General features: G+C 36.5%; 1 protein-coding gene across 14 annotated transcripts in view; it reads right to left on the reverse strand.

Moving 5' to 3' along the window:
* Positions 1-17,962, reverse strand: part of LOC106876198 (nuclear receptor-binding protein) — a 126,581-nt gene that overhangs the window by 45,075 nt on the left and 63,544 nt on the right. For 5 of the 14 annotated variants that reach the window (XM_014924643.3, XM_014924646.3, XM_014924644.3 and 2 more), the window contains one exon: positions 1,295-1,363. The exons of the other annotated variants lie outside the window; for them this stretch is intronic. In XM_014924643.3, the coding sequence (XP_014780129.1) occupies positions 1,295-1,363 (69 nt within the window). The remainder of the gene's footprint in view (positions 1-1,294; positions 1,364-17,962) is intronic. 14 annotated transcript variants of the gene reach the window in all.

A 17,962-nucleotide genomic window follows, 5' to 3' on the forward strand; every position in this document is an offset into this window, starting at 1 on the left:
TTAATAAATCACTGGTGCACTAACAATGCTATATTGTACTATGTTAATATCAAGTATTTCTGTAGAATCTCTTCACAACTATTACTATACATCTTCTTCCACTAGTTTCAGTCAATGGCTTGTAGTCATGCTGGGGCACTCCATATATTTCAAACTCAAAGAAAAATAACTCATCCTACACAAATCTTTTCATTTTTTTTTTTTTGGATGAAAGCTATCAGTCATCAGGTAATCAACTCTAGTTAGATATATTGATACTTTTAGGTACCAAAAATAAAGAAATAAATCAAATCTACCAGTTCAAGCTATATATTTCAAAGGACTAACTGATATTGTAAATCTGATATGTTTCGTACTTGTGTATAAAACAATCTTCAAAAAATAAAACCAATCAGCTTTCCTTTAAAAAAACAAAAGCATTTTTGCTTCTTGTTATTCTTATAATATTCTTAAACTTCTGAATGATTTTAAACAGTACATAAAAAAATATGTTGAAGAGGAATGGAGTGTTAATATAGATTGGTAGACTCCACCAAATTCCTCATTTACTATGAATTGTTGGAGCAAGCCTTTGTTTCATTCTTAAACAATAACTAAATGCTTTTGCATATGGTAATCAAATTAGCTGTGAAGTGGAAGAGTTACTTATTTCTCTATGATTGCTTTGAGCCATATCCAAGAAAATGACTTCTTTCTTTAAAGTAATAACAGAACTATGTTGCCATGAATAACTATCTAGCAGCAAAAGAATTCAACTGGTCCATAATAACAATGATAATTTCCAATATAGGCACAAGGCCATGCATTTTGAGTTGCAGGAAAAGATAAATCACCCCCATTTTGTCAGCTTTGGAAGGAATAAAGGTAAAGTCAACCTTGAAGGGATGTGTTCCATAATGTAATGGTCAAAACTAAATGCTACAATGGCATTTAGTCTTCATTTTTACTATATCCACCAAAAAAAGAGGGGAAGGGGGATAAACTTAATTAAAAAATAAATGAAGAATATTATCTTCATAAACTACCATAATACAGTTTCCATAAGACAAAGTGTAAAAACAAAATGTGGGGGGGAAAAAAGTGGAGTAAATAAGTGGTTGTGATGTTTTTGTCTGCTGGAGACTATGCAAAGTCATACCAATGCTAAAAGAAAAAGAACAAAAACAGGTATCACATTCTGCTGGAGTGACAAAAGGGGAAGCAGCAAAGCAATAATAGCACAGCAAAATTAAAGTGACATGTAAATGTGGCTGCTGGTAATGGACATGTCCTGAAGAGAAAAACACATAAATACCCTTTTCTCGCTCTTCACACGAGTCCCATGTAACCATGAAGTCAACCAATAAGAATCTGGAGAAGAACCCTCAAAACAGGAGGGGAAAAAAAAAAGAAAAAAAAAGAAAAGAAAAATAGAAGATGAAGTCACCCAAACATTCATGGTTGATTGGATGACAGGTAAAATATATATATATATATGCCTTTCACAGTTTCAGTTCTGGTGTGTCCAAGATTTGAGATGATTCACTGCATTTCACGATTCATCAAGCTCAGAGTTAAACCCTAAGCCACTAAAGCAGATATCAAACTACACACACACACGAGGGGGTGCTGAAAAGTTCCTGGCTTTAAGGGTATCACGAAAGACCTAGTTAGAGGTTCAACTTTCCGAGTTCTTTTACAGGGCTTTGAAAAACTGAAGGACCACTGCAATAAGTGTGTGAATCTGAGGGGGGAATATGTTGAATAAAATCATAATTAACTGATCCCCCCGTATTTTCTTTTACCCAAAACCAGGAACTTTTCTGTACCACTCTTATGTATGTATATATATTATATACACACACATATATATATACATGTACACATATACATGTTATCTCTCTCTCACTGTTACACATGCACAAGCATAATATCTTGCATTTATAAGAGGAATGGTAAAGTGTGATGTTTTTATCACTTTTCAAAAGGGTTTAGTCTTCTAGATGGTAATACCAATTTTCAGTGGCTTGCCATCAAACCAACCCATTTTCTCTTGCTCAAAGTTATTCCTGAACTTTCAGATTTAATTTGATATTACAATGTTGAGTGTGTGTGTGTGTGTGTGTGTGTGTGTGTGTGTGTGTGTGTGTGTATGCGAGCATGTGCACAAATACTGTAAAATTTAGACAGTATTCATACATTGGAAAAGCATAAAATAATAAAGCCTAAATGTTGAAAAAATTGGTGGTAAATATTTAAACTGCATCATTCAGATTTTCCATGTTTTGTTTTGGAGAACAATTTACAATTCTTATATATTTGTTGATTATTGTTGATATAAGGATTTAGAAACTTTCAGAGAATGTGAAAGACACACAAACATATAAGTACATGAATAGCTGTTTGATTCAGAAATTCATTGTGTGAATGTGTGTGTGAGCGCGCGCGCATGGATTGCTGATGTATATTGGCAAAAGATATAAAACATCAGCAAGAAAATTGATAGACTAGTACTTCTTGGGGGAGGGGGAGTGGTATTTTGGTATTTGTTCTGCACACATGGTACATACACTCACTTGTCACTCATGCCAATATAAAACCAGAGACTGGCTCATTGGAAACTTGTAATTAATAATGTTACTGTTCTCAAAGTGTAATAATATGTGTGTGCATGTGTATGTGTGTGTCTTGAAAGGCAATGAAATTTTCTATGATTCATTCAATGTGAAGAGATTTACATCTTTATTCACTTTTTTTTTTGCATTAGACAAATGAGACCAAGGAAGACATTCTTTCATAAAAGGAATGAATTATCTTAAAATCTAATATCTTCACTCTAAAACAAAAGAAACTGATTGTCATTCAAGCATTCAAACAATTTCAGAGGTTCTTGTTAAACACTGAATGATGACAATACATGTTTACGACAAATAACATGTTAGGATATGAAAAAGAATGATCACTGACATATATCTTAAGGATGAGATGTGGGGACGAAAAAAAAATATGATAGAATGAAGAAGTTAGTCAGAAGTCGAGAGTTTTGTATTCTTTAGTACTATATCTCACAACTTTTGAAAATTCAAAAATAATTGAAGTGAAAAAAAAAAAAAAGAAAAAAAATTAAAATCAACCAGCTTTGGAAAAGAATTTCAATTAACCAAATTTGTTTTTGATGAGTTTAACACTAATTTTCTGCCATCCCAAAAGCCTTCCAGAGTTCAACTTATTAACTCTTTCAAAATCAGAATATATCAGCAGCAGCAGCAGCCACTACTACTACTACTACTACTACTACTACTACTCATATTAATAAGATGAAGTGAAGTAGAGAGGGAAGGAAAAGTTATATATATGATGTAAGGCCTGCCCAAGCTGACTAGCTTTGGGTGTATATGACATTACTGCAATTTCAAAGTGTTAAAATTATGCTTGATTCTATCTACAGACTGAATATATCAAATTAACAACCATACAGTTAGGGATAATGTATTTCAGTATTCATTAAGAAAACTAACAGAAATATGGTATGAAACAATACATTAACTGTTATGTGGAAAGGTTTTTCTCTCACATTTACCGTCTTCTTAACAGTAGCTTTTGTTTTGTAGATAATAAAATCATTTGTTTTGTTTCATTAGTGAGAAGTGTAATTGAAAGTTACTATCATTGCAGCTGTCTAAATATAAAGAATTATGTCAATTGAATTCAATAGGAATCAAGATGGTAATACTCTCAAATAAGTATTTGTAAAACAGAAGGTATAACAACTATAATATGATCAGCATGTGAAAACATCAGTTTTTAAAGAACTCCTCTAAAACAGAAAAGACTACAAAAAAAACAAAACAAAAAAAAACTTCAAAAGGAAATCAAATACTTTTAGCCTTTTCTGTGAAACAAGTCAACATTCTATCTCTATTTTCAAAATTTGAAGTGCAAGAATATGTTTCAAACTCAACATAATCCAATATAAACATCAAGAAAAATGATAGAAAGGGCAATCAATAATAGTTTTATAAATTGTAGTTTTTCTTCTTTTTTTAAACCATACTCTTGCATAAAACCATTTGCATCAGCACTGCAAATGGTTATCTCCAACAGTATATATATAAAAAAAAAAAAAAAAAAAGCCCCCTAGTTATCCTCAGTGATTTTTAGTTTTCTTACACTAGATTTAGGAATCTCACACCTCGGCTTGGTGCATCCTCAACTGCTATAATAAACCACAATCTTTACTCACTATCCGACATGACCATATACTAAAATTAGATCTTATTTCATTCTCTCACACAAATTTCACATTGGTAAGCCCAAATAGTACACGTTTAATGCCTTCTCAATGCACCATTTGGAGCCATTCAGATCCCACCCCAACAACATTATACATGAGTATACAAAATCCCAACAATATTTTAGAAGTAAAAATATTAAAAATCTTTCTGGTTAATAACTTTGAGGATTTAGAGTGTTGTTTCTGAATTTAGGATTTATACACAATTCAAGTCAAACCATCTTGCACAAAAGTGCACACACACACACACAATAAATATGCACATAACTTTGTGCTTGTGACTATACTCAAATATACTTAATTACTTTTACAATTACAAATATGCCAAAAATGTAAATGTTAATTCCATATTTTTAATAACTACTCTACCAAGATATAACAATTATTTTTCTTCTTTCTTGCATTCGTTTTTACATCAGTCTTTTTATGCAAGCATGGGTTAGACAATGTGTCGAGGTATTGTTTTACAGCGAGATGCCCTTCCTGTTGCTAACCTTACCTGTTTTGCAAGCAAAGAGATACCTTATTCCAAATGTCTTTGAAGGCAGTGGACAATCTATTGACCAGGGAAATGACAGCAACATCAGTGACCCTAAGTGAGCAATTTCCAGAGGAGCACAAATATGAATACTACCCCTCTCACACACATGATGGGCTTCTTTCAGTTACTGTCTCCTAAATCCACTGACAAGGCTTTGGTTATCCCAAGGCTATACTGGAAGACACACAGTGGGACTGAACCCAAAACTTTAAGGTTAGGAAGCAAAGTTCCTAACAACACAGCCACACAAGTGCCAATGAATAGACTAATTACTCATCATCCTCACTTAACATTCATTTTTCATGCTGGCATGGGTTAGACAGTTCAACAGAAGCTGGAAAGCCAGAGGACTGTGCTGAACTCTAATGTATGCTTTGGCATGGTTTCTACAGCTGGATGCCCTTCCTAACACCAAATAACATTTGCAAATATGGCAAAATTGTTTATTCATTCTTCTTCTCTTTTCTTCTAACTGCTCTTGAATCTGTTACCAAGATGTATCAAATAATGCTAAATTAAAAATTTAGATAAGAAATTATATGGTTTTATTGGGATTTAGCATAGTAGTTACTGTAAAAATTAGATAATTAATCTTTTCATTGCTATATTTCTTATGACTAAAACTGTCATAGAGTTTTAACCCTTTAGCGTTCAGATTACTCTTAAATGTAAAACGTATTTATTCACACTGTTTTGAATTAAGTTTGCATTATTTTGTAGCTTCAATATATTGAGGATGTGATTGTTTACTTTTATAGTATGACATTGCAGGGTAGATATAAGAGGCCATATCTGGCTGGTTTGAACATAAAACAAAGAGAATACTTGGACTGGATATGACCAATTTAAATGCTAAAGAGTCAATGCACAATATAATCAACATTTTGGAGGGATTTAGTAAAATATATCTAACTTTATATAACGTTGTGCATTATGTTGGTGTGTGTGTGTGTGTGTGTGTGGGGGGGGGGGTTTGAAATCCCACACTATAGAGCACATTATATCCTTGAGCAAAGCACTCCATTTCATGTGTTTCCAGTCTGCTCAGCTAAAATGAATACTAGCCAAGTGGTAGTGCAGCCCTCTTTCCCCACCATCTGCCGCATACTGGATGTTCAGCTGACTTAGGGTATTAGGGTTGTAAGGGTGCCTATGTATGTTTGTTACTACACAGGCACCTACAACAATTAGTAAAAGCATGGTGTACGCTACCAAATCAAATCTGCCTGCAAGTGAAGGCTGAAGTATCTTTATGTATGCATGTGTGAATTGGAGTATATTGTTAGTGGTGACTAACTAAAATCATACAATATCATTCACTTTATGTCACTCGGAGCATTTAAGTACAAACACATTAGTATGGATAATGCCAGACAGGCTAGTTTTAAAAAGGTTAAATTGATTGCAGAATTAACAAACTGTAATAGTAGCAGTGGTTGAAATTTGCTGATTTATTTTCAAGTGATATTTCTAATGTTTGCTTATTATCTATAATTTTTTTAAAATTTCCCATTCGTTTTCTCCCCCCGCTCTCTCTCTCTGCATGTGTGTGTGTTTTAAAATGTCAATAAATTTAATCTGATTCAGTTCCATTTCACCAATTTTAGTAACTCTGCTTAACAGCTGACTACCATACTATCATCATCATCATCATCGTCCTTTAACGTCCGCTTTCCATGCTAGCATGGGTTGGACGATTTGACTGAGGACTGGTGGACCAGGAGGCGACACCAGGCTCCAATCTGATTTGGCAGAGTTTCTACAGCTGGATGCCCTTCCTAATGCCAACCACTCCCAGAGTGTAGTGGGTGCTTTTACGTGCCACCCGCACGAAGGCCAGTCAGGCGGTACTGGCGATGGCCACACTCGAAATGGTGTATTTTACGTGCCACCTGCACAGGAGCCAGTCCATCGACACTGGCATATTAAACCATATTGAAACATATTACTAGATATTAGAATGGTAAAGAGTAGTCGGCATGCAGACATACATTTTCACTGAGTTTGCTTATGTTTGAGATAAGACGGAAACATCAGGCTTTCAGTAAATTTGAGAATATAAGTGAACTCTTGTTATTTAGTTCCAAGTTAGCTCTGATCTACCAGATCTCCATTCTAAACTATTCCTACTGCAACCAGCCTGCTATTTTTCTTTTCTTCTTTCCTAAGCCAGCAGGTAAGGTGTGATCTGAGGGAACGTTGGTTGTTATCACTAACATGTCAAGTGACCATGCAGAAAGGCTCCCTCACTGAATCAGAGCGAACTCTTTTTCAGTTATTTTACAAAATACACTTGGTAGTAATGTAATCCTTGGCTAATTAAATACAAAATAAAATAGAATTAATTTTGAAATTATATGCTGTGGCCAGTGCCCCCTGACTGGCTTCTGTACCAGTGGCACATAAAAAGCACCAACTGAACATGGCCGATACCAGTACCCTCTGACTGGCCCCTGTGCTCGTTGCATATAGAGAACACTATCCGAATGTGATCAATGCCATCCCTGCCTGACTGGTTCCTGTGCTGGTGGCACGTAAAAAGCACCCACTACACTCTTGGAGTGGTTGGTGTTAGGAAGGGCATCCAGCTGTCGAAACATTGCCAGATTAGATTGGAGCCTGGTACAGCTGCTGGCTCTGCAGACCTCAGTTAAACTGTCCAAACCATGCCAGCATGGAAAACGGACATTAAACGATGATGATATGTATATTAATAATGACAGCCTGGAAGTGAGTAGCTAAATAAATAAGATATATTTACTTCTGTTGCTAGATCTTCAGTATCAAATTATACTTAAAAAAAAAAAAAACCATCATAAAATGTGTTAAGTAAGAGTATATGTGTGTATGTATGTATGTATATAATACATTTTTTACTCGTTTCAGTCATTAGACTGTAACCATGCTGGGGCACCGCCTTGAATTTTTAGTTGAATGAATTAGCCCCAGGACTTATTTTTTAAGCCTGGTATGGGAACGCAAAAACACCAACACTGGCTGTCAAGCGGTGGTGGTGGGGGGACAAAGACAGAAACACACACACGATGGACTTATTTCAGTTTTTGTCTACCAAATCCACTTACCCAAGGTGCCATGCAGTGGGACTGAACCTGGAACCATGTGGTTGGGAAGCAAGCATCTTACCACACAGTTACACCTGTGCCTCTAAAGTATTGTCATCCCTGGTGGGATATATATATATATATGTATGTGTATATATATATATATATATATATGTAGTGAACACTTCTATCGCCATTATATACAAACAAACCATCTTCTCCCACTGTTATAAATATATTCAAGTTCGGGCGTAGTAGAGAGCAGCCTGCTGTATCCATCACATGGCTGACTATTCTTTGCGCAGGTAAATTATCTCCTCCATTCCCGCCAGAACGCAAACTGACCAATCACAGCCCCTAATAAGGTCACGTGATAGTGTTTTTTTAATGCTTTTCTGGAGCCTCTATTTTACTATAAATAGACTAAATTATCCCCGCCAATGGTCGTGCCTCAGATCACCTAGATCTGGCCGTCGGCCACACACGCGTAACACAGCCAGCCAGTTTCCAGCGATAACATCAACACCATCGTACAACTACGAACTACAAGCATCGCCACCGACGTCGCCAGCAGCAACACGACACTACAACTACCAGTGTCCCCAACAGCGTCAACATGACTCTACACGTACACAAGCTACCAACAGCTAACTGCAGAACTTCTAACCCTGTTTGTGTGATTCATTTCGCCACGAAATAACAGCCAGAATTTAGCCTGCGAAGAACATCTGTACTCAAGCACCTGGCTTGGCATAGAAGCCACAACATCACAACTAGTGATTGCTCTGCCCCACACGCCTTAACTTCTTATATACAGACACTCACCACGGTGTACTCTAACAAAGAACTGGTGTCTTAAATCCTTATACGTGTTACTGACTATTTCAATACTGTGTATCTCACGTACCCACATACATGTATTACTTACACACACACTTTTCTTTACATGACGGCCTGTCTTTTATTGTGCTTCATTATGTCGCATTCACTCACACACAGACATACAATTTAATGCTACAATAAATCTTACTGTTATTCATCTCATACGGTTGTGTTCCTATCGTCTTCCTTACTGGCATTTACGAATTCTCTATGTTATCGAAGTATAACATATATATATATATATATATCATTTGATATATTTTGTGTTCGACCGTGTGACGCGTTTAATAAAGGAGCCTGTTTTTCCATTCGTCACCATTTCTCCTTTTTGGGTTCGCACGGTCGTTCTTACATATATATATTACACTGAATGTTATATTTCATGTTCTCTTGAAAGCTTATAAATTCTTATGATGTCAACAGCACATAATTCTCACTGGTAAGAATAAAGTTTCTAAAATGGATAGAGAAATTCAAAGATTGCTTTGGTCCAATGGTAGAACGACTGTCTGCAGGTAATGTGGGTTCAAGTCCCACAAGCAGCCCTCGATTTTTTCTATCCAAAAGGGTTTTCCAACCAAATATTTACATGTTTATGATTTATAGTTTACTGGGTCCTTCAAGAACGACTGTTCCAAAAATGAAATTTTACAGTCTCACCTTGGGTAAGTCTTTTCTACTATAGGCTTAGGCTGGCCAAATCCTTGTGAGTGGATTCGGTAGACGGAAACTGAAAGAAGCCAGTCGTATATGTATATATACATGTATGTGTGTCTTTGTCCCCCATCACTGTTTGAAAACTGGTGTTGGTGTGTTTATGTCCTTGTAATCTAGCAGTTTGGCAAAAGAGACCAATAGAATAAGGCTTGAGAAATAAGTTCTGGGGTGGGTTGATTTGTTCGACTAAAACCCTTCAAGATAGTGCTCCAGCATGGCTACAGTCAAATAAGTGAAACAAATAAAAAAGTAAAAGTATATATATATATATATATATATATATATATATATATATATATATATATATATATATATATATATATATATATATATATATATACACACATGTAGTTTTGTGCTCATTTTCGTCCTTAAGCATGGGTTACACACACACACACACAGAAGATTAGATTAGCATCTAAATTGTTTTTCGGAATGAAAACTGAGACACATTAGAAAAATGGTGTTTTCTTATAAACCTAGTGTTAAAACCATGCAATGAATATCATGACCAGATTTAGAGTCATCGCAATTATCTGAATATTAATTTGGAACTAAAAGTAATCCCTTAGTGTTGGCAATTATTACTGAGTTGGCACCCTCTCTTCAACTTCTTAATTTAGTAGGCATATGCCCTCCAGGTTGGGAGAAAAATTGAGCTAAATGTCATATATAATGACTTTTATTACAATAATTAAAAAGATGCAGGATGTAAAAACCGGAATTACTAATTTGGAAGTTAACCAGCATATAACTGAAAAGAAATCATTTTGCTTATTTTCCCAACTTCTTCCTTAACTTATAAATTCTTGTTTGTTTGTTTTTTTTTTACTATGGCCACAGCACATCCCTAAACAGCACTTCGTAGAGAACTACTACCTCTAGTATTATAATTTTTTGAAGAATAAATTTCAGATAAACCCATTATCATTTAAACTGGCCACATCTGGTCATGAATGTTGTGTAATAACCAAAATGGGGTTCCTGTAGACACAAAGACACACTATATATATATATATATATATATATATATATGATGAGCTTTCAGTTTCCATCAACCAAATCGACTTACAAGGCTTTGGTTGGCCTGAGGCTTACAGTAGCAGACACTTTCTCAAAATGCCACATACTGGAACCAAACTCGGAACTATTTGGTTGGGAAGCAAGTTTCTGAGTACACAGCTATGCATGCGCCTATATATGTGCGTGCGTGTGCGTGCATGCATCCATGTCATCATCATCATCATCGTTTAACGTCCGCTTTCCATGCTAGCATGGGTTGGACGATTTGACTGAGGACTGGTGAAACCGGATGGCAACACCAGGCTCCAGTCTGATTTGGCAGAGTTTCTACAGCTGGATGCCCTTCCTAACGCCAACCACTCAGAGAGTGTAGTGGGTGCTTTTACGTGTCACCCGCACGAAAACGGCCACGCTCGAAATGGTGTCTTTTATGTGCCACCCGCACAAGCCAGTCCAGGGGCACTGGCAACGATCTCGCTCGAAAATCCTACAGGAGCCAGTCAGGCGGTACTGGCAACGGCCACGCTCAAAATGGTGCATCTCATGTGCCAACCGCACAAGAACCAGTCCAGGGGCACTGGCAACGATCTTACTTGGCTTGCCGGGTCTTCTCACGCACAGCCCATTTCCAAAGGTCTCGGTCCGTAGTCATCGCCTCGGTGAGGCCCAATGTACGAAGGTCTTGCCTCACCACCTCAGCCCAGGTCTTCCTGGGCCTACCTCTTCCACGGGTTCCCTCAACTGTTAGGGTGTGGCACTTTTTCACGCAGCTATCCTCCTCCATTCTCACCACATGTCCATACCAGCGCAATCGTCTCTCTTGCACGCCACAACTGATGCTTCTAATGTTCAGCTTTTCTCTCAAGATACTTACACTCTGACGGGTATTCACATTGACATTACACATCCAACGGAGCATACTGGCTTCATTCCTTGCGAGCTTACGTATGTCCTCAGCAGTTACAGCCCATGTTTCACTGCCATGTAGCATGGTTGTTCGTACGCATGCGTCATACAGTCTGCCTTTTACTCTGAGTGAGAGTCCCTTTGTCGCCAGCAGGGGTAAGAGCTCTCTAAACTTTGCCCAGGCTATTCTTATTCTAGCAGCTACACTTTCAGCGCACCCACCCCCACTACTAACTTGGTCGCCCAGATAGCGGAAGCTATCGACTACCTCTAGTTTTTCACCCTGGAATGAGATAGAAGTTGTTTCCTGTTTGTTTGCAGTCTTTATTGCACCTGAACATCTGCCACAAACAAAAACTAACTTGCTAGTTAACCTGCCTTTGATGTTGCTGCACCTCTTATGTGTCCATAGCTTGCACCGGGTACATCTTATAGAGTTACTACCTACTCCTTTTCTACATACTGAGCAGGGCCATCTACCTGAAGGGGTTTGTGTTTTATCTACCTTCCTACTTATTAGGATTTTGGTTTTAGCTAGGTTGACTCTAAGGCCCTTCAATTCTAGACCTTGCTTCCACACCTGAAACTTCTCCTCTAGTTCTGATAGTGACTCCGCAATTAGGGCAAGGTCATCAGCATAGAGGAGCTCCCAGGGGCAACCTGTCTTGAACTCCTCTGTGATTGCCTGGAGGACTATGGTAAATAATAGGGGGCTGAGGACAGAACCTTGGTGGACCCCTACCTCTACCCGGAATTCATTGCTGTACTCATTTCCAACCCTCACCTTACTGGCAGCATCTCTGTACATGGCTCGCACAGCTCTCACTAACCATTCTTCTATCCCAAGTTTCCTCATTGACCACCAGATAAGGGATCGGGGGACCCTGTCAAAGGCTTTCTCCATGTCAACGAAAGCCAGGTACAGAGGTTTATCCTTAGCTAGGTATTTCTCTTGCAACTGTCTCACTAGAAATAAGGCATCAGTAGTGCTTTTACCTGGCACGAACCCAAACTGCATCTCATCTAAATTGATTCGCTCCCTAATTAGTTGGGCTATGACCCTCTCTGTAACTTTCATAACCTGATCTAACAGCTTGATGCCTCTGTGTGTTTATATTGTAGTCTTCTATATAGCATAACAGTTGCTCAACAAATAGATATCCATAAGACAAGTACTAAACTGAAGTATGTGGTCAGCTAAAAATGCTTCAGAGCAGTGTCCCAGCTTGACTACAGGTCAATGAATGAAACCAGTAAAAGGGTAATACAATACTAAGTTTATTAGTGGCATCACTGTTTCTAAATTAAGACCTTTTTCTATAAAATTAGATCAGAATTACAAAACATGTAGACAGATACTATCAACATGGTGATTGTTATGGATAAGCAATTAATATACAGTTTTTCTGAAATAATCAAAAATGTCTTAACAGCATTTAACAATTCACACTAGCTTAGTTTTAGTTTGAGAAAAATATTTGATTGTGTTTCGGTTATCAACACTAATCTTCTCAGTCAGTCACAAGAGACTTATTTTCAACATCAGTTCTTTCTTGGTTGTTTACTGTTTCAACTAATTTCCACAACACACACACACTTTCAGAATTCAGTGACTTCATTTGTCGCAACAAATTAAAAGAATAATAATGGAATAGCTGCGGTTTTAATTTTAATATTAATGACAGACACTCCAGTACCAGTCTGAGACAGCAAAGAAAAAGAATAATCCCTCCACTCAAGAAAAAAAACAAAACAAAAACAAACAAACACTAATACCACATTCAGGATTTCAATCATATAATAATCTACTTCTTGCCAAGCAATCTCATTACCAATTCCACTAGAGTGTACAAATAAAGGATATTAGAAAGATAAAAGACTTTTTGTTTAACAAAAGCATGAATGATAACATTTTTAGCCATAAGAGATGTGGTTTCTGAAAGATTCATGCTGTTCTTAAAATCAAATATTAATTGAAGGAAATCAATAAAATGTTATGGACAATAATTTGCCCCTGTAGTATCTCACTAAGTTAGCAATGTAACTATGGTTTCAAATTTAGGTACAAGACCAGCAATTTACAGGGAGGGGGGTAAGTTGATTACATCGACCCTAGTACACAACTGGTACTTATTGACATTGAAAGAATGAAAGGAAAAGTTGATCTTATTGGAATTTGAACTCAGAACAAAGACAGACGACATGCCACTAAGCATTTTGCCTGGTGTGCTAACAATTCTGCCAGCTTGCAGTCTTCTTTTCTGCAATTGGCACAAGACCTGGAATTTGGTGGGAGGGGGCTAGTTGATTATATCAACCCCAGTGTTCAACTAATACTTATTTTATCAACCCCAAAAGGATGGAAAGCGAAGTGAACTCAGAGTGTAAAGATGGATGAAATGCTGCTAACCATTCTCCAGCTCGTCACCTTAGTTAGTAGTATAATAACGATGACTTAATGTATGAAATGCAATACAAGCTCACTTAGCATTTAGTCCATCTCAGACTTTTTTTAACCAGTAATTGTACTTTTCAATTCCCAAGGCTATTCTATTGATTCTTACACAAAACAGACCTGTAGATAACAGTAGAATAGTTATCATCAATCATCACCTGTTTCTAAGTAAGGTAATATTTCTCCATAACCAGATAGGTTTTCAAAGAATATTGGAAACAAAGGACACAGCTTGCATGACAGTGATACTTGTTTTTATAACTATCATGTGCTGTCACGGCAAGAAGATAGTAATGTACATACACACACATAGATGGGCTCCCTTCAGTTTTTGTCTATCAAATCTGTTTTACAGGACTTTAGTTAGTCTAGGGTTATAGCAGAGGATACTTGTTGAAGATGCTATGCAATGCAACTGAATCCAGAACCATGTGATTGGGAAGGAAACTTCTTACCACACAGCTTATCATATGTGGGAAATCATTTTGTTAGGGCATTTAATTAAAGGAATTACAAGAACATTGGTAAAAATTACTTTGCAGCATTCAGTTACATTCCTTTAGAATGAAATTCAAACCTTGCTGTGGTCAACTTTTGTTTTTTGGGTCAAGTACTGATTATAATTGAATATATATGCTCCCACAAAATGTCTTGTGGCAATGCTAGAAATCCATATTCTGTTACAGTACCAACATTTGAAATTTCTTTGGCTTGTTTGTACCACATTCCTAACAATGTCATTAAATTCATTCCCTCTAGATATTTAGATTTAAATGCATTTTCACCAAGTATTAACAAGTAAACATGCCAGAATACACAATTATTTACATATCAATATTAGTACTTGGTAGGGCACCGAGCTGGTAGAACCGTTAGCACACCAGGCAAAATGCTGCTAAGCATTTTATCTGTCTTTACATTCTGAGTTCAAATTCCACTGAGGTTGACTTTACCATTCATCCCTTTGAGGCTGATTAAATACATACCTATTGAACCCTAGGACCAATGTAATCGACTTATCCCCTTCTCGAAATAGCTGGCCTTGTGCCAAAATTTGAAACTAATATTAGAACCTGGTTAAATATAGAATCTGTTAATAGTTTTCGTCTAAGTGGTATTATCATTATTGTCTTAGTATTCTTCCTCTCTCAGAGTTTCCCATATCTTTCCAATCTCTTCATACATGCAACATGAGACACATAACTATAAGGAAAGATGGAGGGAGAAAGACAGAAGAGAGAAAAAATATGATAAACCATTCCTTTACAGAATGATTCACAAATTATGTTGTTGTTGGCACTCCGTCGCTTACGACGTCAAGGGTTCCAGTTGATCCGATCAACGGAACAGCCTGCTCTTGAAATTAACGTGCAAGTGGCTGAGCACTCCACAGACACGTATACCCTTAACGTAGTTCTCGGGGATATTCAGCGTGATAAGGCTGACCCTTTGAATTACAGGCATATCAGAAACAGGAAGAAAGAGTGAGAGAAAGTTGTGGTGAAAGAATACAGCAGGGTTCACCACCATCCCCTGCCGGAGCCTCATGGAGCTTTAGGTGTTTTCGCTCAATAAACACTCACAGTGCCCAGTCTGGGAATCGAAACTGCGATCCTATGACCGCAAGTCCGCCGCCCTAACCACTGGGCCATTGCGCTTCCACTTCACAAATTAATATAATAATTAAAAGACGTAACTGCCAAGAATAACAAAGGCTCTTGATTGTTTTGATATGAAAAACTAAGGCAGTATAATCACAGGAAAACAAAACACACACTCTCTTTCTCTCGCACATGCATACACTTAAACACACATACATACATTAACAAACATATTTATTACCTAACTTTTAGTAGCAACCTTATTATTATTATTATTATTATCATTATTATCACAATTCATTAATATGTAAGACCCTATAATCTTAGCTGAAAGCAAATGGAAAAAAAATTCAATGGAATTTGGAAAAAACATAAATAAATACAAACAAGCAACAAATTCCAATAAACTCTCATCTGTGTTCTATTTCAAATATCAAACCTAAATCTGATAAACATAGAACTCAAGATTGCAATAAAAGTTGAATCCAAAGTGTTTATACTTCTAGAAAAGGAAGATACAATTTCCAATTTTCCCCACATTAATGTCATTTTTTTTTCTAAATTGGCACTGGCTGGAAAGATTTATCCAAAGATCTTTGCTAAGATCAAATCTGCTTTTGGTGGTGGATGGTGGTGGAGAGGTACCTCCTCTCCCCATGAAATGTTATCTTCTTCCTGCTATTACTACTAACACTATCACCAAAAATTTTATTACAAAATAACTAAATATTTTTTTCTCAGCTAAGGCACATTTTTTTGGTCTGATGCTAAGCTTTAGTTTCTTACCATGAAGTGGATAAAAAGACAAATCTCTCAGTAGACAGAATGCTGGTTTATCTTAGACACCATTCCCTAATGATCTGGACCATCAGTAGCTATGTTAACTCAACTGACTAAATACACCTGCAATGAAATTAAACTCAAGCCTTCAGATAAACAACAAGTGTATAAAGGACTTTATTCAATTGCCTATACTTTTTCCTTACAAATTTCAGGCCTTGTACTAATGCAGTTAATAATAATTTTTGTTTCATGGTAATGATGGAGAGGGGGAAGGGCAAAACCAAGTAGAATGCTGCTCTAAAAGCCTTACATTATATACTCTTTCAGCTTTCTATGCACCTAGACTAGCCAAGGCCTTTTATTCCTTTATGACTGTTAAAATATCACCAGTAATATCCTAGAATTGATAACCCCTTACCTTAAACCTTTAGCATTCAGAATGCTCTGTCAAATGTAATGTTCATCTATTCACATGGTTTTGAATTTATCAAGCATTATTTCATAGCTTTGGGAGTTGAATCAAGTGATTCTTTGTTTTTTTGAATGATATCGTAAGGTAGATATGAAAGGCTAGATCAGGTCAGATTGAATATAAAACAGGCAGAAAATTTGGGTTGGATAAAACCAGTTTAAATGCTAAAGGACTAACAATAATAATAATGATAAAAACTAAAATGGTACTATATCCAAAAAACCATTATTTTTATTAAAATTCTGTACATTCTGAATTCAAAGTTTGTGGGGATCAACTCTGCCTTTCATTCTTGCATGGAGGAATCAATAAGATAGTGCCAATAATAATAGAATACTTGGAGATGATTTAAATAACTGCACTCACCTCCAATCAATGGTCTAGTGTCACTGTTAGAATAATAAGTATGGTGTTATAGATATTTAGGACTAAGTACGGTTCATTCATGTTATTGTTTTAATTGTTATTGTTCGAGAGGATGAGGAGGGAAGAAACAGAGAGAATGAGACAAAGCACCAGCACCTGCAGCAGAGATGAGATGAAAGAGAGATGCAAGAGAATATGCAAATTATGGCTGGTTATTGATTAGGTGAAAGGTTAATACAAAACAAAGAGGAAATGAAGGGAAAAAATTATTGGAACAGCCAATGTTTTGACAGTTTCTATTGACAAAGAGACTGAAAACATGCAAGGTTATTAGTCAGAGTGAGGAAAATGACATGTTGAAAATTAAAATTTGTTTTTAAATAATATAAATGGCAGTGGTAATATATAATTGGTACAAGGCCATAGAGGAATAGAGGGGTGGTAGATGATTTAATTGCCTCTTAATATACTACTGAGGCTTAATTCATTGAACCCTACCCAGCACAAAGAATGAAATGCAAATTTAACCCAGTAAGATTTGAACTCAAGAACTTAAAGGACATGTACCTAAACACATCAAGGCAGCATTTAGTACAGTATCAACACAAGTGAACTTCTTTTGTTGGAGCCCCAGAATGATATGGCAGATAAAATCTTGTGTAAAGAAATGAAACTAAATAACAAAAAGCAGTTAATAATAGAGGCCAGCAATTTTAGGGGGAAAGAAACGGTTGACTATATTGATCCCAGTACTCAACTGGTACTTATTTTGTCAACCCCAAAAGGATGAAAGGTAGAGTCAGCCCCACTGGAATTTGAACTCAGAATGTAAAGAACCAAAAGAAATGCTGCTAGGCATTTTGTCCAACATGCTAATGATT

The sequence above is a fragment of the Octopus bimaculoides genome, chromosome 9 (genome assembly GCF_046866305.1).
Source record: "Octopus bimaculoides isolate indiv1 chromosome 9, ASM4686630v1, whole genome shotgun sequence".
Classification (NCBI taxonomy): Eukaryota; Metazoa; Mollusca; class Cephalopoda; order Octopoda; family Octopodidae; genus Octopus; species Octopus bimaculoides.